Source organism: Neocloeon triangulifer, unplaced genomic scaffold (assembly GCF_031216515.1).
Source record: "Neocloeon triangulifer isolate White Clay Creek 2 clone unplaced genomic scaffold, ASM3121651v1 ptg000014l, whole genome shotgun sequence".
Classification (NCBI taxonomy): Eukaryota; Metazoa; Arthropoda; class Insecta; order Ephemeroptera; family Baetidae; genus Neocloeon; species Neocloeon triangulifer.
The window spans coordinates 12,496,901-12,514,765 of NW_026775556.1; the positions used below are offsets into that span (position 1 = coordinate 12,496,901).

The window sequence follows — 17,865 nt, forward strand, 5'->3', positions numbered from 1 at the left end:
TTTAAAGGTTAGATTAGGGTTAAAATAAAAACTATATTATAAATTTTTTAATTGCTTATCAGGATTGCGGAATCTTGTCGATTATTAGAAAGAGTGAAACCGAGATAAACTATTGATAAAACAAATATTTTTATTCTAAAAAGAGGTCAGGTATATTTTTATTTTTTATTGATATTAAGCTCATGTAATTATTTAAAAATTACGACAAAATTGCTTTGCATTCAAGAAATTATACTCCTGATGAAACTTTACTTTGAAATATTGCTGCACAGGAATGCAGAAACTCGAGACTTAAGACAGAACACAAGATTTTCATGTACAGCAAACAACAAAATTTCATGCCGATCCTCGAGCACAAATAGAGAAAAATTCCACCAGAAATTAGTTTTTGCTCTCTCTCGTTTGCGCTGCACAGACACGTACAGACACGAAAAGAACAAAGAACTCGTTTGGCTCCGCCAAAGATCGAAAATCCGCTTCTCAGAGATTCTGCTGCTTTCTTGCCACGTTGCCAGCGCTACTTTTATGCGCGCATTAGATTATACAAATTTTTTTCTATCATTGCATATGTAATAAAAAAATAAATTATAGCGCGACTTACAGGATTGAGATACGCTTAGGAAAAATATATAAGTTTTTACATTAAAAATAATAATGGTTTATGTTTCATCGAAAAGGATTCTGTATAAAAATTACATCTTACATATCCCCGCTTTTTTACCATCAATTTTTCATGAAATTAATTAATTGATTCTTGATAAAATTAAACGGTTTTCCCCTTATGTAAAAAACACTGATTATATTGTAATTAAATGAAATATGAATGATATTTTGATTATGCATGCACATAAATTGCAAATTTACAGAATACAGAATTCAGTTTCACATGCGCGAGAAGTTGCATATTAAGATTAACTTTGATTTATGTAGTTTTTATTTTTATGTACACATAAATAAAAAGACTAAATAAAAATCATTTTATATTAATTATAGTTTGACTATAATTTCTGTAACATCGGCAAGATTATTAATTTTTATGATTAAACATTTGATCGAAAAACATTATGAATTTCAATTTAAAGGTTAGATTAGGGTTAAAATAAAAACTATATTATATATTTTTTTAATTGCTTATCAGGATTGCGGAATCTTGTCGATTATTAGAAAGAGTGAAACCGCGAGATTAACTATTGATAAAAAACATAATTTTATTCTAAAAAGAGGTCAGGTATATTTTTATTTGTTATTGATATTAAGCTCATGTAATTATTTAAAAATTGCATTGAATTCAAGAAATTATTCTCCTGATGGAACTTTACTTTGAAATATTGCTGCACAGGAATGCAGAAACTCGAGACTTAAGACAGAACACAAGATTTTCATGTACAGAAACAACAAAATTTCATGCCGATCCTCGAGCACTAATAGAGAAAAATTCCACCAGGAATTAGTTTTTGCTCTCTCTCTCAATTGCGCTGCACAAACACGTACAGACACGAAAAGAACAAAGAACTCGTTTGGCTCCGCCAAGGATCGAAAATCCGCTCCTCAGAGATTCTGCTGCTTTCTTGCCACGTTGCCAGCGCTACTTTTTGCATTAGATTATAATTTTTTTTCTATCATTGAATATGTAATAAAAAAATAGCTTATAGCGCGACTTATAGGATTTAGGATTGAGATACGCTTAGGAAAAATATATAAGTTTTTACATTAAACATAATAATGGTTTATGTTTCTTAATCGAAAAGGATTCTGTATAAAAATTTTGATTTCCAATAAATGCATGATTATTTTTAATTAAGCCCGCAATTTAATTTGTGAGAGCAAAACTTGAAAATAAATCAATTTATGAAATTAAAATAGCAATAAATTTAACCTGCGCATTTAAATAACGTATTACATAAAGTTTTTTCTATTTTAAATGGTTTTTATCCTAAAATAATTATACCTTTCATACTTGAATTATACAACTTTTATTCACAATTATAGCATATACTCTGGCAAAATACATATAATATCATTAAATTTGGTGCCTGTATTAATTGTCCCAAGTCTCAAATTTAAGGTGGTGAAAATCGGGAGCAGTAACTATACCATTTTCTTAGTATCGGGCAAAATTATTGTGCTGATATTTAATTTGGCATGAGCCTGCTTAAGCAATGCAATTTAAAAATCTCAAATCTTAAAATTAGAGTTGATAATTTCATCTTTTACTTATGCTCTAACCATTTTGAACGAATTAAGGAATATGTTGAAGCAGGGGGCTTTGAAAAATTAAATTTAGTTATAAGCCCATTGAGAGATAAATAAGAATTTCAAAAATATGTGGTGTTAATTTAAAAATTATATCCTTTATATTTGTATTGAACGCTTAGGAGAAAAACTTTGACAATAAATTTCAAGGATTTTAAGAAATGCGCATTTGCACTCTTCGGTTTCATTGTGTGAAAATTTCAAGTATCATCTTTGCGATTGGGCTTTTCCTCGTTGCAGAAAATGGTTTTTTATTCAAAAACAAATGGAGCCATTTGTTTTTGAATAAAAAATAATTTTCTGCAACGAGGAAAAGCCCGATCGCTTCATTTCCATGATCATCTGCTCGAGTGTCAACTTCTTCAAACAAATAATATCATCTTTGCACTGCAACACAGTTTGGTCAAGCGCATAACGCTGATCATTAATCATAAAGATGAGCAGCAATAAAAATTATATTTATAAAATGTTTTATTATATAATTAAAAGAATAAAAATAAATATTTTATTATAATAATAAAATAATTTTTGAAATTTAAAAAAAATAATAATAATAAAACTATTAAAATATAATAATAAAAAATGTATTTAAAAAATTAAACTTTTTAGAATAATATGTAACTAATATTATATAAAAATATAACAAAATTTAATTTCTAACAACACACATTAAAGACTTGATTTACTTAGTACTTATTAACTGGAAGCATTTAAGAGCTCCATTGCACATTGGTATCAGTTGTACTCAGCAGCTAAAGTTTTGTAAAAATATGAACAATTATAATTAGTATATAAATATACTTTATCTCACAAAACACATTGTGAGGGGAATTTTGAAGCGTAAAAGCATCCTAATCACGTAGAATTGGATGTTTTTAGTTTTTAGCTTCTCCTGTAAAATTTCCTTGCTGCAGTTAACCCCCGACGTTCTTGCCACGCACTGTAGACCCCTCTACCCGCAACATTCAGCATGCAGTTAACGCCAGTTGCCGCTGCCACCGCGAATATTTAGACTCTAATGCCTGTATGAAATGGACTAAAAAAACTGGTTTATTACTATGTATTCTTTATTATTACAAGAGTTACCACGTTACCACTTAATTTTCATGATTTAGATGATAGAAATCTTCAGTTCAAACAAACAACTTAAATTTTGCAACTAAATTTCCACAGCAAAGTTCTTAAAGTTGTGTTTATCAGATGACAGTGTTGGGAAAAAATTGACAAATGTCTCAATAAATTTTAAGAGAGTGCAATTTGTTTTTGCACCATAAGGTCCAATTTATTAACTATTCAAAAATGATATTTTTTGCGTCATCAGGCATTAATAATATAAAAATCATAATTTGATTAAGCCGGGTTATTGAAATCTGATAAAAAAAAAAAAAATGAGAACACCACGACTCGGAACTAATTCTTTAGTATCTGTACTTCGTAGAATAGTCCTTCGGGGATACAACCAAACCGCGACCTTTCCTCGCACCTCTATACACAGTCTCAACAATGTCTATCATTTCTTGTTTGTCCTCCAGCGGCCAGTTGATCTTGTTGTTGTTGCCAGTTCCCAAATCGATCATGATGTGCTTGTTTCTGAAGAAGAACATGATAGTACACGGATCGTACAACTCATACCTGCAAAGAGAAAAATAAATAAATACATATATTAGCTTTCCTTTATTCTTACAAAAATTGCCTTTGAAATTAAAAAGAAAGCTACATTTCTTACATTTTGTTAAAATCCGGAACTTCGGTGATATCCACTAAGTAGATAACTGCAAAGTTCTTCACTTTCTCTCCAATGTTGAAAAGGACTTCGTCCATCTTCATACAGGATGGATCCCAGTCGTGGCCAAATCTTATTACCTGATAAAAAGGGAAACACCGATTTAAGGAATATGAATTTATAATTTAAAAATAAATCATTATATAATGAATGTGCACTAAATTCTACTATGTAAATGTAAAATACACTTTGACTGCTTTGACAGTTATGTTCATTACATAGATTGCTACATACATACACAGGCATGATATGTACTGTACATATATTCTCATTATGTATAAACGCCTAAACGTTATTCTGTTGAAGCAAAGCAAAAAAAAAGTAAAAAATGTACAAGAACGCCACAAAATCTTTTATGAAAAATAAAAACTTACAACAACTCTGTCCTCCTCAGATAAAATGGCTTGGTCAACTTGCCATCCGTTGTGCAAATGTGCTAACATGTACGACATTTTGACGAGTGTTTGATCTGCTGCGTTGCTTACTAATAAATTTAATAGAATTTATTCGCTTTATAATTCGAAACAAAAAAACAGTGGACGAAAAGTTTGTGATTGTGATTGTTGATGTTTCTTTTCTTTAAATGCCAGAGGGGCGTGGCACATAAATTAGTTCGGAACAATCCCGTACAGGTGAATAGCCGCAGTTTGCAGGAGGCGCTGAAGTTTGTTTTTGTTGATACTCATTTGTCTCATTTGTTGAGCATTGGTCGACTCAAGAGGTCGACTGTCGACACACGACGGCAGCGACTACGACTGACTTTCACAAGTTTGGTTCACGGCAAGGGTCACGAAAACAACCATTTTCTGGTGAGTTGGTGAAAAACCAAAATTTTTGCACACCATCTCGCTTTGAGCACAAACGTCAGATCGTTTCGGTCACTTCTTTCTTGAGACGTCCAGGAGACGTCGCTCTCTAAACTCTTCATACACACTCGGGTGAGCAGATAATCACAGAAATTACAGCCTTAATTTCGGTATTATTTATTATATTTTGCATGGTAACGAAATATTGCACCAAGAAACACAGCACAATGGAGCGAAAGTGACAAATTTTCAAAAATTCGCAAACGATTTTCCGTTATAAATTTCAAAAAAGGGAAATTCTGAGGGTATTCTTGATTGTTGGCCACATTCAGAGCTTTCAAATTGTTTTGTGAATAGGTGGGTTGGACAACGGATTTTTGTGCCCCATAAGAATCAATGTTAATTTCTGTGCCAACATCCAGCAATCATTTGTCCAATCCAAACCTGCAATTTACATTAATTTAAATTACTTTGCTTTGTCCACTATGCCGTTAAGAAAATGGCTAAATTTCAATGAGTTTGAGAATTTCCATAAAAGTGTTTTTGCATTCAATTAAAAAATTCGCGAATTTTATTTCGGATTTGAAAGGAATTCTGGGATGTAATCTTGCATAATTACTAACTATTATGATCATTAACATTATTTGGCATCATCTTTTTGCCAATAATTTGCACAAAACAAGCTTGCATGTGCCCTCAATTAATTACTTTATATGTAATTTTTTTCCAGCAATAACTGAACAATGGGTGGAAAAGGAAGAGGACGAGGTACGTTTTCAATCTTTGTTACTTTTTTAAAATCTTAAATTTTTATATCGACTATAATCAAAAACTTTATAAGAGAGATTACATCATTTTTTATCATTAGAACATATTTATTTTATTATGTTTCATGTATGTTTTAAGGTATTTTACTAATTAAAATAATTAAAAAAAAAATTTTAATTTGCAAAAAATATTATGTTGCAGTTCTATGTATTTGTAGAAATAATATTAATATTAAGGGATTCCGTCATATTTTTATTTCTTGTAGGGCGAGCCCGCGGAAGAGGGCAACCATCTGAAAACTTTGCGCCATCTCGTCCTGGTCCAGCAGAAGGCCATTTTCCTCCTATACCCCAGTTGTCACTTGGCGCTGAGGAGCCAACTCGAGCTGGCTGGGCTAGAGGAAGAGGTCGAGGAAACCAGCCTTTGATTTCCCCTAGGGAGGAGTTCTCTTCCAGTGGCCAGAGCCTTAGCTCGTCCCCGGCCACAAGCCAGACTTCATCCAGCAACCCTTCAACACCAACAGTTGCTGGATCAAGCTCTGGAAGTTCTGCTCCTAGTCCAGAGAAAAGCACTGGGCCTGTGCAGCAAGTCATCACACCCAGACTCCAGCCAAAGTTCCCAGCCAGAAATGGTTACGGAACTAAAGGACAGAAAATGATAGTGGAGACCAATCATTTTACAATTAACGTCAAAAATAAGCAAATGACAATCATTCACTATGACGTTGATATGAAGCTTGTTAGTGAAAAGGACGGCTCCACTAAAGATTGTCCCAAGAAATACTTCAAGTAATTATTTTTTTTCTTCACAAGTGTAATATTTATTAACATTTTCTTCTAATCCAGACCAGCCATTGTTGCATTCGGCAAAATAGTTTGGCCGGGGCGATATCCAGCTTTTGATGGCGTCAAAAATCTCTTCAGTTGCAAAGAGCTTATTGATGGCGAGGTTGGTTTAATTTGTTTTTAGAATTTTGTCATCTCTATGATTTTTAATATTTTTTTAGACTCAAATGGAGATTCAGGTCCAGAACAAAGAGCGTTTCACTGACACTGGTGCTCCTGAAACTGCAAAAATCAAAGTGAAAGTGAAGAGGGCCAGCGAGATCAGTCTTGCGGACATCGGAAGATATTTCCAAAATCGTGATCGGGTGCCTCAACCGCAAGCTGCCATTCAGGCCCTTGACATTGTGCTCAGGAATTCTGGCATAACTAGGTAAATCTGTTTAGTTAAAATGTGTTTCAGTTTATTGAAACTCTTGTTTTCAAATTAAGATTGCTGCAAGTGGGTCGCAGCTTCTACACTGCTCCAAAAGGAGAGGTTATCAGTTTGGGCAATGGAATGGAGCTGTGGTACGGAGTTTTTCAGAGTGCTGGATTAGGGGCCAAACAGATCTACCTTAATGTTGACGGTAATAATGCTCATATTATTGTCATTATCATCCGTGAAATTTTGAACCTGTTTCATCAGTGGCCCACAAAGGATTTCCAAAAGCCCAGTCTGTGAGAGACTTGGTGATCGATCTTGGCACAGAAGCACCAAGTTTTAACAACAAAAATCCAAGGCCATTTGATGTCGTTAACTGGGAACTAGACGTTGATAGACGTTTGGACGAAAAGTTCAGGAACTACATTAAAGGTAAGAAATTTTTTGATGTTGGATACTTTTAATTAAATTAATGTATTTAATAATTATTATTGTAATATCTGTGAGGATATTTCTAAGAAAAATAATATCACACAATTCTATTTTATTTAAAAAATCTGCTTTGTTACTTTTGACATTTCTAAATTATAACATATGTTGAATTAATAAATCAGATCTAAGCAACATTTTTGTACAATATAGGGCTGAAGGTTGAATACGAGATTCCACACATTGCCAACTCCAAGAGAGTTTATCGAGTGGTTGATGTCGTGCAAGCTGCTAGTCAGCAGAAGTATGATCTATTTCTTTTATTTATAAAATGTCCTAATATTTACTAAACGTATATCACACCTAGATTCACATTGGACATGCCTAATGGTGGTAAGCAACAGTTGACTGTGGCTGCCTATTATGAACGAGAAAAACGGTGCAGATTGCAATATCCTTATTGGCCCTGCCTCCACGTTGGAAGCAAGGATCGGCAGATCTACGTGCCTATGGAGGTAGTAATTAATAATAAACGTCGATTATTTTTATTATGAAACTCTATAACATAACAGTTGTGCAAGATTGCACCTAACCAAGTCACCATCAAAAAGCTTGACGAAGAACAGACAAGGAACATGGTTAGAAATGCTGCAACCAAGCCATACATTCGAAAGAAGAAGATCATGGATGCAGTAAATTTGATTTTTTTTTAAGTTGATGTAGTTAAGAGTTTCATGATTTATTTATAGTTTAACAGCCTGGAGCTTGCAAGAGATCCTTGCCTGGCAGAGTTTGGAATCCAGGTTAGCGGCTCAATGACTCCTGTCGATGGGAGAATTCTCAATGCCCCTGCACTTAAGTACCAAGGTGAACAGGAAGTCAGGGTTCAGAATGGCGAATGGAAGATGAACAACCAAAAATTCCAAAAGCCATGCAGAGCTATCAAAAGTTGGGCCATCGTTGATTTGTGTGGATTGCGTGAAACAAAGTATATTTGTTTTCAAATTTTGTTCATGCAACCTCAAAATCTACATTTCTAGCGACATTGCGAGCAAATTCCCTCAGTTTGCAAGAGATGTTGGAATGACTTTTGAAGGCAGACCACAGATGCTTCAACCTCAAAACAGGTTTAGAGGAAAACCTGATTTGGATAGATATTTGGAAGATGTTGCTAGAAAGGGAACTTTTGATTTGATGATCGTAGTGATCCCAGACTACATTGGAGGAGTCAGCCCATACCGTAATTTTTATAAAAAATTTCCATGCATTAAAAATTTAATTCCATTATTATTCAAGCGAGTGTCAAGCAGATCCTTGAAATGAAGTTTAAGATCCTAACACAGTGCATCAAGATGAAAACGGTCAGGAAGCTGACTCCACCCACTATTGGCAACATTCTTTTGAAGATCAATGCTAAAATGGATGGGATCAACCACAGCATCCATACCAGGAGCAAGTAATTTAAGAAAAACCAATTTGGGCATTCAGTATTACAATGATATTTTATTTTGCTTTTGCAGACCATCTTGCTTTAATGAGCCTATAATGATCATGGGTGCCGATGTGACACATCCCCCTCCTGACTCAAAGTCAAGTCCATCTGTTGCTGCCGTAAGAAATTCCGTCATTTTAAAAAACTATCTAAAAAAAGGATTATTTTAGGTGACTGCAAGCCATGATCCAGTTGCCCTGTTCCAGTACAACATGCAGTGGCGTTTACAACCTCCAAAATGCGAAGAAATTCTTGATATGGAGGAAATCACCTATCAGCATCTTCGCTACTTTGCTACCAAAACTGGATATCCGCCAAAACGAATCATCTTTTATCGAGATGGTGTCAGTGATGGCCAATTTGAAATGGTATGCGTCTTTCAAATTAAAAATAACAATTTCTCTGCAATCATCGTTGAAAGATTATACTGTTGACCAGAATTTTTTTCACATTATTTTCAGTGCCACTTTTCTTTATTAAACTTATTAACCATTTTTTATTTCATTTCAAGGTGCTGAGATGTGAGCTCGGGGCAATTCGCAGAGCCGTGAAACGATTCAAACCCGAGTACAATCCGCCCATCACTTTCCTTGTGGTGCAGAAGCGACACCACACTCGATTCTTCCCTCGAGATCGTGACCCTTTGGCTGATAGGAATGGAAATGTTCCAGCTGGATTTGTGGTCGATCAAACAATTACTCATCCACGCAACATGGACTTCTACCTTGTCAGCCACCAGAGCATCCAGGTAAAAACTGATACATTTTTAATTAATTTTACGGACAACAATTGATTGATAATGATTGTATTATCAACCAGGGAACATCTCGTCCAACAAAATACCAGATGCTATGGGATGATGCAAACATGACAGAGGATCAGGTTGAGGAACTGACCTACTATCTGTGCCACTTGTTCACCCGTTGCAATAGGAGTGTGTCGTATCCTGCACCTACCTACTACTCCCATCTGGCTGCATTCAGGGCCAAAAACTATATTGAAGGGTGAGCTTCGCTTTTATTAGTCTTGTATTATTTTAATTTACAATGTGATTAATGTGCTCCTCAGGAAACACATCAATGTGGCTGATGAACTTGCTCTGAAGTTGGAGAGCATCAAAATGAATGAGGCCATGATTGAGTTCAACAAAAAGCATCCTATGTTCTTTGTTTAGATAGATATAATTTGTTTATGCCTTTATTGTTTAATTGCTTGAGAAAAGTTCAAGCTCTAAAAACTATAAATGTAAGGAAAATATTGAAATTAAAAACATCTAGTTATCTTTCATAATTAATAAACAGATTCAGATCTTGATAAAAATGTAAATCAATGTGATTTGCTGGGTCAGGTGCTCTGTCTGCATTGAATGGGGACATAGCACCTGGCTGTAGACTGTATATTTACGTAATATGAAGGTTTGATATTTGATCTGATGTATTCGATTCAAGGGTAAAATAAAATAATAATTAACAGTAAAAATTCTGATAATATTTTATTTAATCGGCTGTATAAATAAGGTGATTTCCCAACACATTTGTGATCTTGCCGGAAGATACAGTAACTTCCTTAGTTTCCTCGTTGATCTTAAAAATGGAGTTGGGATCAATTTTCACCTTTCCAGCAAAAGGTTTTCCAAACTCCGGCATCTTTCTAGGGCCAAGTTCTGGGTCTTCGTATCGCCAAAACTGCACTTGTCCAGGTTCTAATAACAAGATTATATAATATGAGCTGCAGGGGTTGGCAGTTTAGATTATGCTTACCTTTAATGCCCCTACACAACTTGCTTAGCCTAGCAGCTAATTTGCCGACAGTGTCACCTTGCATGATTTTAAGATGTTCGATGAACAGGCCATTTTGAGGCACTGGATTTATTGCTTCTACGCTGACATAAGGATCAACAGAAAAAGTGATGAATGGCTGACCTGGACAACAGTCTTCTTTGATCTTATCAGGTGCATTGTCAGTGTAATGGACTTCAATTCCTTCTAGCTGCAATAAAAATTATGTTCAATTTATAAGATATTCCGAAGATATAATAAAATTATCAATTACATCAAGGGTATTGGCCAGGTAGACTTGATGTGTAGAGATGACCTCAATTTCACTGAAGTCAAGGGTGAGGTCAAAAGCTTTCACTCCAATCTTCTCCAATTTTTCCCGTGCTACTTGTGCAAAGGGCATTACCCGTTTCATGTACTTCTTCAGCTCTGGAAGGGCACCTAAAGCGCTTGACACAACTTTGTTGTCGGGAAGACCTTTGTGCTCCTGTAGAGTAAAAAAATATAATAATTTTTTGCAAGTTAAATCGAGCCTTACTTGGTGCAACTTTTTCATGGTTGTCAGCACCGCGCTTTGCCATGGAGGGTAGCTCTTTGCAACCCACACAACTCCTTTCGTAGGCTTCTCGACAGATTCAACAGGTGCTGCTCCTTTCCTCGGCTTTTGAAGTTGATGCATGTAGTTCTTCAAGTGCAATCGGAATGCATGAGCAGTGTCCATCAAATACGTTGATGCTTTCACTTTTGCTAGATCTACAGAGCCTTCTGCTGGCCACCTTTCTTTTACAATGCTGGATTTCTAAAACCAAAGAAAAGAATAACTGAAGTAAATTAAATTAATTTTGAAATCTGGCTCTATACCTTTCCCAAAAGCTGCCACACATGTTCTGCAACATGCGGGCAAATGGGACAGAGGAGGAGAGCCTGCACTTCAATGAATCGCAATATCAAATCCGAGTGCATTCCATCATGACTCAACTCCCTATACTTGTCCCTGGCGGCTTGCAGTTCAAAGAAGCCTGTGCGAAGGGCTTCTTTAAACAGCATGTTCTGGAAATGGTCTCTTGTTTCTGCAATCTTCAAGTTCATTTCACTGTGAAGAATATTTGTATTAATTATCAAAATGCAATAGATTTATAAATGTCTACCTAGCAAATACCAGGTCGTTAAAAGTATCTGCCTTCCCTGTTCTAAAGGATGCCTTGCTCTCCAGCACCTCTTTCACCCATTCAATGAATGTGAAGAGGCGAAGAATTCCTAGAATTTTTTTATTGAATATGAAAATGCAAAATTTAAAATCATTTTATTTATCTTTACCTGCATCAGCAGTACTCTCCACAAAGTTTGCATCCTCCACAGAGTCACCAGAATCGGCAAGACAAAGTCTCATGCCATCGGCAGAGAACTTTTGAACTGCGTCAGCCAAAGTAAGGAAATTTCCCTCTGATTTGGACATCTAGTAACCGATTTTAATTTTAATGCAAAATCATTTTTTCTTTCAACAGGAACTTACTTTGGAAGAGTTCAGCAGAAGATGGCCATTGGCTCGGATTCCTTTAGGCCATTTGCTCTCATCGTCGGACCACATTGCGCAGTGGTTGTAAATCAAGTAGGTCAAGTGGTTTTGAATCAAATCTTTGCCAGAGCAACGCAGATCCAGTGGGTACCAGTATTCAAACTCTTTTTTCATTGCATCTAGAGTGCCTGAAGGGATGGTCGTTTTTGGCTTCTTTGCCTTCTTGAAAAAGATGTAGTCCCAAATCTCAGGTGTCATTTGGTCAGGCCTGAAAAATATTGCAATACATGAAAAAAGCTTATTTTAAATTTAATATAAAAATCTCACTTGATATTGTATTGGTTGCCCTCTTTTCCAGTGAAAGTGCCTCCCTGCAGAAAGTGGGCTACTGTATAATAGGCCATATAAATTGTAGAGTCAGAGAGAGACTCAATGAGCCACTGCTCGTCCCAAGGTAGCTTTGTACCTAACAGAATTAAAAAAAAAATTGTGGGAAAACTGGACGATTTAACAATTGGGATGTCTAACCAAGGCCATATGTCCTTGAGCAGGCGTATTCGTGCAGCCAATTGAGTGTGAACTGGAAGTTTCGCCTCACTTCATCATGGTACGTATTAACACCTTCCAAAGCTTTAAGGGCCTGTGCCTTCCATGTTTCCTCTCCATAGTTCAAGTACCACTGGTTGCAAAGCGCCACTACGCACTCCTCTCCAGACCTTTTAGTTTAAAATTTAGTTGAATACATACAAATTTATATAAAACTTAAATAACCACCTTGACATGATCAATTTTTCTGGCTCCATGTAAATGAATGCTTCATTGTTGTCAACAAGTTTCTTCTGCAACAGTTTCTTGATATCTTGGACTTTTTGTCCTTTGAACTCACCGATGATCATAACCTATGAAGTTTGAAATATTATTTATAATTAAATCAAATTAAAATAAATTTACCCCATCATAGAATCCTTTCAAGTAAACCATCTCCTTGGCAGTTTGAAGTTTTTCTTTGTCATTTTGGCTCTGAATTTTCAGCTGCTCATACACAGCCACTGCACTCAGTGTGCCAAAATCTGGTACATCAATGATAGGAATCTATTTGAAAAAAATTGAATAATTGTTTAGAAATAAATAAATAAAATGTTTTTATATTTTCTTTTCTTAGAGTAAAGTCTTGCGCACGCCTAATAAATCAAAATGATTAGAGAGAAAAAATGACAACTTACAGGCTCAAATGGCAGAACCATGTCATCCTTGATACCATACTTCTCCCTCAAAGGCTGTTTTTTCTTCAAATCTTGGAGAGCTGCATAATCATCTGGTGAATCGGAAGGAACGCTCGTTACAATACCGGTGCCTTTGTCTTCCTTGATAGTCAACATTGGCAAGGCAAAAATCTTTGGCAGAGATGTCAAAGGAGCCGAAAGAGCCACTCCAAGGATGTCCTATTTTGCATTTAAATTTTTTTATCTGTTTTAAAACTACTAAAAAACACACACCTGTCCAATTAGCTGTAGTTTGACATTTATTTCACCATCTTTGTCAAAGAATCCTTGGTATGCCATATTGCGGGCAGCCCTCTCAGTGCTAACGAGGACTTCTCCACCTTTGGTAAGGCTAGCGATGTACTTCATGTCGGGGCGCACCCAGCAATTTGTTTGGCCGTACATGGTTTCTGGACGAAGAGTTGCAGCAACCAAGAAGATTGGGAATTTTGATAGAGACCTAAATATTTGAGGAAGGAAATTATCAAGGGCTTTTTGAATTAATAATATTTTACTTGAGCTTCTCAGGGTAAGGTTCTTGGACTTTCATCTTGATCAAAGTGTACTCCTGAGGACCAACGCCTTCTCCAGAGCTGCGATCGTGGTCCATACAAGGCTGTCCATCACGAGGAGAAAAAATAGTGTATCGTTTTCCGTATTGAATTTTTCCCTTCTCCTTCAGCCGAATGAATTGCCATCTCACAAATGAATCATAGTATGGATTTGCATCTGTGGTGATGAAACTTCTCCGCCAGTCGACCTATAACCACATTTGAAATTTGTGGAAAATTTTTAATCAATCAACTCCGTACATGGATGCCAATGGACTTCAAGTCACTGACTGCCAAAGGAGGAAAATACTCCAGCCAATGAAGAGGATCAGCAAACTTCTTGATCTCGTCATCCTGGAGCCCTAAACTCTGCATGATTTGCCACTGGAATTTTGCAGTTCCAGCCTTGGCAAGCACCTTGCTCTTCTTGCCCTTACTTTTGTCCTTGATAACGGGCTCCGAAGAGGTGTCGGCAACCTCGACGACCGCTTCTCCGGTTGGGAAAACTGGAGGGCAACCGTAAGTCTCCATCTCTCGCTTGAGCTTGTCAGCACAGGCCTTGATAGGCATTCCAGTGCAGTGCAGACCGAACGGAAAGAGGACCTTTTTGCCGAGCATTCTTTGGAATCGAACTGCAAACTGGACGTTTTGCGCTATTATAGTTAAATTATTAACCAACTAAAAAAAGTAAAAAACCTCGCATTTTGACATGGAAAAAGTGTGCCCCAGATGCAAGCGACCGTTCATGTATGGATAAGGGAAAGTAACAAAGAACTTCTCGTCGTTGTTCTTCTTGGGTTTGTCTGGAGCGTTTTCCTCGTTGATTTTCTCGACCTCCCATTTCTCCTGAATTTCCTTCTCAATTTTCTGCAGATACTGCACTTTAAAAGTGCCCTTCCGATCAGCACCAGGTGCTGCCTGAAAAATTTTAAAAGGTCAAAATTCTTAAAAAATTAAGACCGACACAGGCTGGCGATTTTTTGTTGCTCATAATAATTTTGCCAAAGAAATGTGGTAACAAATTTTTTTAAATCATTAATAAATAATTACCATATTAACTTTCAATTGATCGGGTCCCTTGCCTCAAAATGATTTGAAATCGTGAGGAAAAGTTGCAGCAAAAAATCTTTGAAAATGATCAAGCCCGACAAGGCAAAAATCCACGACGGATTCCCGACACGTGTTGTTTTTGTCACTGCGGCTCCGGTGGCGCTAGTGTCGCTTTTCTCCATTCTCCATCCATGTTTGTTGAGCCTCGTGTAAAAACAACCACGTGTGTTTCTGGCCTTTAATCAACGCCGCAGTCCCTTTTTTCGAAAACTGGTCTTCTTTTTGTTATTTTTGAGAGTATTTAAAGTCGCTAATTGAAATTAGCATATTCTTCAGCCTTTCATCATGGTGAACCGAAAGAAAAAGGTGAGCACGGACAGGAAAACTGCTGCAAAAAAATGCTCGTCATATTATCCAGAAAATTATCAATTTTTGGAAATGTTTTGTACGCAATTATATTATATGAACTCCAATATTTTTTTACAGTATGAGGCAGGTGCGGCCCAAAGATATATTACCAGAAAATCTGCAATGAAGAAGCTCCAGCTCACACTGAAGGACTTCAGGAAACTGTGCATCCTGAAAGGAATCTACCCCCGAGAGCCATCCAACAGAAGAAAGGCCCAAAAGGGAAAGACGGGCATCAAGACTTTGTATCACGCAAAGGATATCAAGTTTCTCAGTCATGAGCCATTGATTTGGAAGCTGAGAGAATTCAAGGTTTGAAAGTTGATTAAAATCAAATAAAATAATTTGTTTTAACATAATCTGATTTGGAGCTTAGATCTTTGCAAAGAGAATGGGCACTGCCAGAGCAACAAAGAATTTTGAGAAAATCAGGCAGTATCTTGAAAGTCGTCCTCACCTCAAAGTGGACCACATAGTAAAAGAGAGGTATAAATTCCAACCAAATCATTAAATTTTTTATTCCAATTTGTTGTGTGTCGCAGGTATCCAACATTTATTGATGCCGTACGTGACATGGATGACTGCCTGACGCTTTGCTTCATGTTCAGCACGTTCCCTAGCATTAAACATGTCAGGCGAGACTTCTCATCTCTCTGCCGACGTCTTACTGTGGAGTTCATGCACTATGTGATGGCTGCCAGGGCTCTGCGCAAAGTTTTTATTTCCATCAAAGGCTACTACTTCCAAGCTGACATCAGTGGCCAGACAGTTACATGGATAGTCCCCCATGTATTCCCTTTCAAGGTTTTTCAGTCTTAAAATTTGCTAATTAATTTACTAATTTAAATGCTTTTATTTAGCCCGAGTCTAAGGACGATGTCGACTTCAAGATTATGGCCTCCTTTGTGGAGTTCTACACTGTTATGTTGGGCTTTATCAATTTCAAGCTCTACCACTCCTTGAATCTTTACTACCCTCCAAAATTCCCAGCCTCATCAAGTATGTTTTAGTTTTATTCATTAATAGCTGTCTTATTAAACATGATTGTTCAGAGGATGCCGAAAGCAAGATCCTTGTGGACCAAGAAGCCTTTGTATCGGAAAGGATTGCTGCCCTGAACTTGAACTTACTCAAGTCTGATGGCACTTCTAATGAGTATGTTGAAGAGGAGTTTGAAATGGATGACATCCCTCTGGTTGGTGTTGCAAAAATTATTCTTCTTGTACTTCCAATTATTACTTTTTTCTGCTAAGATTGATGATCCGGATAAAATTGCTGAGATCCGAGAGGAGCGGGAAAAGGTCAAGAGACTTAAAACCCTGTTCAAAGGCTTGAAGGTCTTTGTTAATCGAGAAGTTCCAAGGGAGCCAGTTGTATTTGTGCTAAGATGCTTTGGCGCCGAAGTATCCTGGGACCCCCTTCTCTTTGTCGGCTCTACGTTCGATGAACATGACACTAAAATCACCCATCAAATCATTGACAGACCCTCGCTCGAGAGATCGTATCTTTCCAGGTATGATTATATTATAACATTTAGAATTTAAACAACAATTTTAATAAAAAAAAAAAAAAAAAAAAAATACTTTGGAGCCAATTCACAACAAAATAATTTGCTGTTCCTCAGGTACTATGTGCAGCCGCAATGGGTGTTTGATTGTGTTAATGCTCGTAAACTGCTTCCTGAGGTTGATTATTTGATGGGCAAGACTCTTCCTCCTCACTTATCGCCATTCACAACTGCTAGGGAAGGCCAGTATCAGCCACCAGAAGAACAGGCATTGAGGGAAGGTGTCCCTCTAAAACCGGAAGGTTAGTCTTTGCTCAAGTCCTGACTGACATTTTATGCATGATATCAGCATTTTTCTGTCAAACTAATTATTTATTTATGGGTTGTTATATTATAAAAAGAGGTTAAAAAAGAAATTAAAATAAACAAGTCTCACTATGTAGAAGCTGAGAGTGAGGAAGGCGCGTCGGAGGATGAGGAAGAAAATAGCGAAGATAATGGAAGTGAAGATGCCACATCAGAAGAGGAATCTGGTGAAGAGGACGAGGCTGGTGATTCGGAGGAGGAAATATCTTCAAAAGATAAAAAAGTAAGCATTTGCAGAATAAATATTAATATTTTATTCATCATAAAATAGTTTTTTATTAATATCAGCAATTGGTAAAACTAATTCTCATTAATGCTTTTAGGTTAAAGAAATGGCTGTCATTGCTGGTGAGGTGACAAAAGAAAATCCACGACAGAAGCAGATAGATGAGGCGGCACAGCTCCGACTGCGTGAACGCATGATTGCTCGCAAGCACAGGAAGCTGTACAGAAGCATGATGAAGGGACGTAGAAAGAGGGAGCAGGAAGTAAATCTTTTAAAGAAGAAACGAAAGGTTATTGAAGAGGAATCCAAGAAGGAGAAGAAAACAAAAAAGAAGCAGGCAGCAGCTTCGTAAGTTTAAATAAACAATCTTTATCTATCAGATTTAAAATCATTTTATTTTTTACTGAACAACCATAGCCTCAAACAGTAATAAGTTAATTTTTATATTCCGGTGGCCAATGCCA

The 17,865-nt window shown here is 36.5% G+C and overlaps 4 protein-coding genes across 6 annotated transcripts; 2 read left to right on the plus strand and 2 right to left on the minus strand.

The window, feature by feature from the left end:
* Positions 1–3,630: 3,630 nt before the first annotated feature.
* On the minus strand, positions 3,631–4,635 carry LOC132200780 (thioredoxin-like protein 4A). The gene is made up of 3 exons (XM_059626490.1): positions 4,411–4,635; positions 3,980–4,116; positions 3,631–3,885 (listed from the first exon to the last, which is right to left on the minus strand). Exons 1-3 carry the CDS (start codon positions 4,486–4,488, stop codon positions 3,672–3,674), a joined length of 429 nt encoding a protein of 142 aa, XP_059482473.1. The 5' UTR covers positions 4,489–4,635; the 3' UTR covers positions 3,631–3,671.
* A 90-nt stretch (positions 4,636–4,725) lies between these two features.
* On the plus strand, positions 4,726–10,215 carry LOC132200778 (protein argonaute-2-like). Of its 2 annotated transcripts, none has more exons than XM_059626488.1 (18): positions 4,726–4,845; positions 5,573–5,610; positions 5,876–6,398; positions 6,456–6,558; positions 6,617–6,825; positions 6,885–7,021; positions 7,081–7,248; positions 7,459–7,549; positions 7,613–7,760; positions 7,818–7,937; positions 7,995–8,233; positions 8,286–8,485; positions 8,542–8,701; positions 8,766–8,856; positions 8,908–9,105; positions 9,249–9,485; positions 9,557–9,741; positions 9,806–10,215. In XM_059626488.1, exons 2-18 carry the CDS (start codon positions 5,586–5,588, stop codon positions 9,909–9,911), a joined length of 2,940 nt encoding a protein of 979 aa, XP_059482471.1. In that variant the 5' UTR covers positions 4,726–4,845; positions 5,573–5,585; the 3' UTR covers positions 9,912–10,215. The 2 variants fall into 2 exon arrangements, with proteins under 2 accessions (XP_059482471.1, XP_059482470.1); XM_059626487.1 differs by lacking the exon at positions 4,726–4,845 and adding an exon at positions 4,854–4,974.
* LOC132200777 (leucine--tRNA ligase, cytoplasmic) lies at positions 10,210–15,055 on the minus strand. Of its 2 annotated transcripts, XM_059626486.1 has the most exons (18): positions 14,895–15,055; positions 14,541–14,762; positions 14,106–14,483; positions 13,809–14,053; positions 13,528–13,753; positions 13,255–13,473; positions 12,983–13,123; positions 12,806–12,930; positions 12,560–12,747; positions 12,359–12,497; positions 12,029–12,299; positions 11,833–11,971; positions 11,664–11,772; positions 11,377–11,608; positions 11,054–11,314; positions 10,790–11,002; positions 10,498–10,726; positions 10,210–10,439 (listed from the first exon to the last, which is right to left on the minus strand). In XM_059626486.1, exons 1-18 carry the CDS (start codon positions 14,895–14,897, stop codon positions 10,234–10,236), a joined length of 3,546 nt encoding a protein of 1,181 aa, XP_059482469.1. In that variant the 5' UTR covers positions 14,898–15,055; the 3' UTR covers positions 10,210–10,233. The 2 variants fall into 2 exon arrangements, with proteins under 2 accessions (XP_059482469.1, XP_059482468.1); XM_059626485.1 differs by having other exon boundaries at positions 10,790–11,314.
* Positions 15,056–15,073: 18 nt separating this feature from the next.
* Positions 15,074–17,782, plus strand: LOC132200779 (pescadillo homolog). The gene is made up of 10 exons (XM_059626489.1): positions 15,074–15,260; positions 15,381–15,614; positions 15,679–15,788; positions 15,845–16,106; positions 16,163–16,301; positions 16,355–16,497; positions 16,556–16,815; positions 16,927–17,111; positions 17,253–17,398; positions 17,499–17,782. Exons 1-10 carry the CDS (start codon positions 15,240–15,242, stop codon positions 17,751–17,753), a joined length of 1,755 nt encoding a protein of 584 aa, XP_059482472.1. The 5' UTR covers positions 15,074–15,239; the 3' UTR covers positions 17,754–17,782.
* Positions 17,783–17,865: the final 83 nt, after the last annotated feature.